Below are 4418 nucleotides of genomic sequence, written 5' to 3'. Positions count from 1 at the left end.
AATAATGCTCCTGGTAGTTGGGACCTTTACTTTGACTACAGATGTCAGATACATAATGCTTCTGGTAGTTGGGACACTTACTTTGACTACAGATGTCAAATACAATAATGCTCCTGGTAGTTGGGACCTTTACTTTGACTACAGATGTCAGATACATAATGCCCCTGGTAGTTGAGACACTTACTTTGACTACAGATGTCAGATACAATAATGCACCTGATAGTTTCCTGGTAGTTGAGACACTTACTTTGACTACAGATGTCAGATACAATAATGCTCCTGGTAGTTAAGACACTATCTTGACGTTTTCGAAAGTCTTACTCGTTATCCCATATACTAACTTTAACATGACTACATCACCACACTTATATGGCTCAACAAGCCACTGGACACATCAGAAGCTCAGTCTATTTTACATAAGTGAAGAATGTTTTACAAATGTGTAATATGGACCTAATAAATTGACCAGCCAGTTCAATTCCCCATGCATATTCTGCCTAGAAAGCAAGGAATCACTATTCTGAGAAAAATCAAACCCAAACAGCCCTCCCTAGTAAAGAATCATCTTTACTTTGTACCTTTCTTTTCCTAGTAAACACATTATCACCACCTGCTTTCTCTGGTAAGCAGAAAACTGTTGCTCTTTACCTCTACTTACACTCCTCACACTTTTCTAACCTTGAAAATGGACAAATGATACCTACAATCTATTCCACCTTCACTAAAGTGAGATTTCACATACATACTCTCATTAATAAGTACATGCATTAATGCTTGCCCTCGCATGTTTATGCTCATTTTTGTTTTTAAAGAAATTATTATTATTATCCCTAATAAGCAGACATTCACTACTGAACCCCACACAATATATTTTTTCTGTCGTATTTTGTATTTGATTTTCCATAACAACTGGCTAGTTTATCATCAGCATTTGGATTTTGTCTAAGATAGGATATCCCCAATGCATTTGGTTGCTATTACTACAGCCATTATCCGTTATGACAACAAGCTGACAACTAGGACCAACAATGGTAATTCTACTGTAACGTTTATTTCATATATACACACACACACACACACAGTCTAATAATAAAGACAAAGAAAATGATCCTTGAGAACAACAAATATATAAACATAAGATCTCGTAACTGATAAAATATAACAAAACACCAACCACAATAAACATTTCAACACAGTACCTTTAATTCACACTAAACTTCACTATATACAAAATGTTCTTCAAAGCATAAAAACATGCTTGGTTTTGGATTACCAATGTTAATCAGTCCTAACAAGAAGTGATTTATGTTTGAAATCACCAAAGAAATAATTTCATTTAGATGAAACAAGACATGGGACAAGTTCAAACCTACTCATAAACATGGTATGCAGGATTTTATTAGCAAAAATATGCATGTGAAATTGATTAGTACGGATTATACCTGGCAGAAGACAGACAGACCAATGTTTTGTCAAAACACCTAGAACGTTCCAAAAACTCTTCCTTTTGCTTATAAATCATTGTTTACCTAGTTATTATTAATTGTAACGGCATAATGGAGTACATAGGTTAATGTAATACATCAAACCGAACATTCTCAACTATTATCTCACATACTAACACATGCTACAAATATTAATCCTAAATAGCTTGGATTTACACTATTAGAGAAATATTAGCACACATTTTGGAATCAAATGTGGTTTAATATTAAAATATTTAACCTACACAAATCATTTTAATATGCAGTTATAAAAAATCTGGCTGCAATTGTTAATAAAAATTCTGATATTTTAGAATTATTCTTTATGACTACTCTAAAAAAAGGTACCAAGATAGATATAAACATAAAGGTATAATGAAAAAAACCCATTAATTCCCATTAAATCCACTCTGAAATGACTTGACATTTTCTTATTCCCACTATTGAATTATTATGAAGCCAATGAGCACCCAATGTTTCTTTAATAACAATAACATTTACCATGAAAAAGTTTAAAAAATACTATCTTATTAAACTCATCTTATGATTTTACTAATCAACACAGAGCATTAGAAAATGAAAAGAACAGACCCTCTATTTTCAATTTTCAAGAGAGATCCCACAGACTTAATATTGTCAATACGCAATGTGCATTAGTGTATATATACATGTAGCATTTAACAAATACTATACCTGTCTACTACTGATAGACTTGATTCAAAAGAAAAAATAAATTAGTGGGACTTTTTATTTGCCCACATTCGTTATTCATACAAAAAAAGTGGCATAACTTATTATATTTCTAGTTACATTTAAAAGTTGTTTATTGTTTATTATTAAAACAATTTCTTTAAGCTTAAAATACAGTGTCATAGAATACATTTGTAGGTTTGTAAATAGAAAATCCTGCAAGTTGTAACAAAATAAATGCAACAACAATTACACTCGTACTCCATTGTCCAAAATTAAATGCTGGTTCCCAAACAAGTCACTTATCTCTCTTCAACTTGTATATTAATTATAATATTATCTTACATCATGTATCAGTGCTATTTAACTTAACACTAGTGTTAATTACGAACTATGGACAGTGATTCCTTTTTTTGTATAACAAGATTTGTGAATCTGTTATTGTATGTTAATAATACATTTCATTCATGTTAACTTATTTAAATAATTAGACTATGTGTATGAGATACCCACCTCTTAAGAACTTCACCAAAAGTACAAGAATGTGTGGCACACCCTATCAGACGGCCTTATGAACTTTCATATACATATTAATAATGTTAATTAACCTACATGCAAAATATCTGAATGGTTTTCTATGTGAAACTTGAACACTAATTGTAGCAAAATAAGTTAACTGAAAACACCATAATATATCAATATAATGAGAAATGTGAATAAAATTAAAACTAAAAGTTAAAACTTCGTTTCACTTTCACCGTTTCACACCTTATAAGTAAAGGCCTTAACAATGTAATAAGTAGTGCCGTTATTTACCATTTTAATTATACACAACCTATCAACACTAAAAAGTAAAAGTAAAAATGTGTGCCTTACATTCTTGCAAAGAAAATTTTTAAGCACATCCGTTAGAAATTGGAATAACTTTTTAGTAAGTACATCACTGTCATCATGCAACCGGTAATGCGATAGAAAAGTTTAACTTCACTATCCCATTCCCAGTATCCGTGTTTAAATTAGAAATTAAAACAGCGTCTACCCACGTTAAGAACACCCAAAACAGCACTAGTTTTAAATCAGCTTGAAGTCGGAACATACACAAATTGTGCTTGACGCGAGGCTTACCGTTAAGCCTATTTCTGTGTATGTTGTAACACGGTAATACGGACAAGCTATATCAAGTGGTTGTACGGAAACTCCCTCTTTACTATAGTAGCTCAGTGAGGATAAGCTTAAATATAATTAATTACAAACAACAAACTGACAGTATCTCATGAACAGTATGTCACCCAGTGGACAAGACAAGCCGATGTTATTAATGCTCAGCTGAGTACTTACCGGTTACGTATTTCTCGTCACCAACTTTGCCACAACCCGAGTGGATAAATTTACACAAACGTAGCAGCCACGTCAAAATACAACAACTTCGTCACCAAGAGAAATAGTTTTCCGTGTCTACGCAGAAGTAAATTGTATTGTTCCGCATGACGTCATACTGTTGGAGATTCATTTGACAGCTCAAAATGATTAACGCGGGGTTATTTCATTGGTCGTTTAAGAAATCGTCATGCTATAAGTTATTACTGGTTTTTCTATTAAATTGATTGTGAAGAACAATGTTAACAATCAAATATAGCGCATAAGCATGCCAATCTGTTTAAATTATCATTAAAGATAAAAAGCCACTGTTGCCAGTTGCAGAACTTAATGTTGCACTATTTTTTCGTCACCTCGACCTTGAAAAATTTTTTATATAACGAAAGTGTAAACTTCCCTAGTGAAATATTTGCGCCCAATGTTTGAGAAAGTGAAAATAAGCTACTCACAACAATATGTGAACCTTATGTTCTACGCCACTGATTTTGTTGTTGAAATGTTACAGTAACTGGAATTACGTAAATAATTTTCATAATGCATGTATGGTGTTTTTGATATGTCTTTCACTCACACAATGATCCTACATTTACATAGGAATTTCAAGAATATATAGCATTGATGCTAATAATATATTCAGTTTATTCTTGTGAGTTATTTATCCGACAAGCTATTTAAAATACTAAAAATCGAACGTCAAATCCAGTCTATCATTCGATTTACCACTTTTCACCCAATTATACCGATTTGGGGGAATTCCACCCTTCATTGGTAACCCTGGACAAAAGCTTGTTTGTTTGTTTTTGAATTTCGCGCAAAGCTACACGAGAGCTATCTGCGCTAGCCGTCCCTAATTTAGCAGTGTAAGAC

The 4418-nt window shown here is 32.5% G+C and overlaps 1 protein-coding gene across 3 annotated transcripts in view; it reads right to left on the bottom strand.

Moving 5' to 3' along the window:
* Positions 1–3591, bottom strand: part of LOC106465493 (cyclic AMP-dependent transcription factor ATF-1-like) — a 34750-nt gene extending 31159 nt beyond the window's left edge. For 2 of the 3 annotated variants that reach the window (XM_022393405.1, XM_022393407.1), the window contains exon 1: positions 3051–3499. In XM_022393405.1, the coding sequence (XP_022249113.1) occupies positions 3051–3079 (29 nt within the window). In that variant the 5' untranslated portion in view covers positions 3080–3499. The other variant, XM_022393406.1, reaches the window with a different exon arrangement.
* Positions 3592–4418: the final 827 nt, after the last annotated feature.

The sequence above is a fragment of the Limulus polyphemus genome, unplaced genomic scaffold (genome assembly GCF_000517525.1).
Source record: "Limulus polyphemus unplaced genomic scaffold, Limulus_polyphemus-2.1.2 Scaffold1961, whole genome shotgun sequence".
Classification (NCBI taxonomy): Eukaryota; Metazoa; Arthropoda; class Merostomata; order Xiphosura; family Limulidae; genus Limulus; species Limulus polyphemus.
This window is presented reverse-complemented; position numbering and strand designations above follow the sequence as displayed.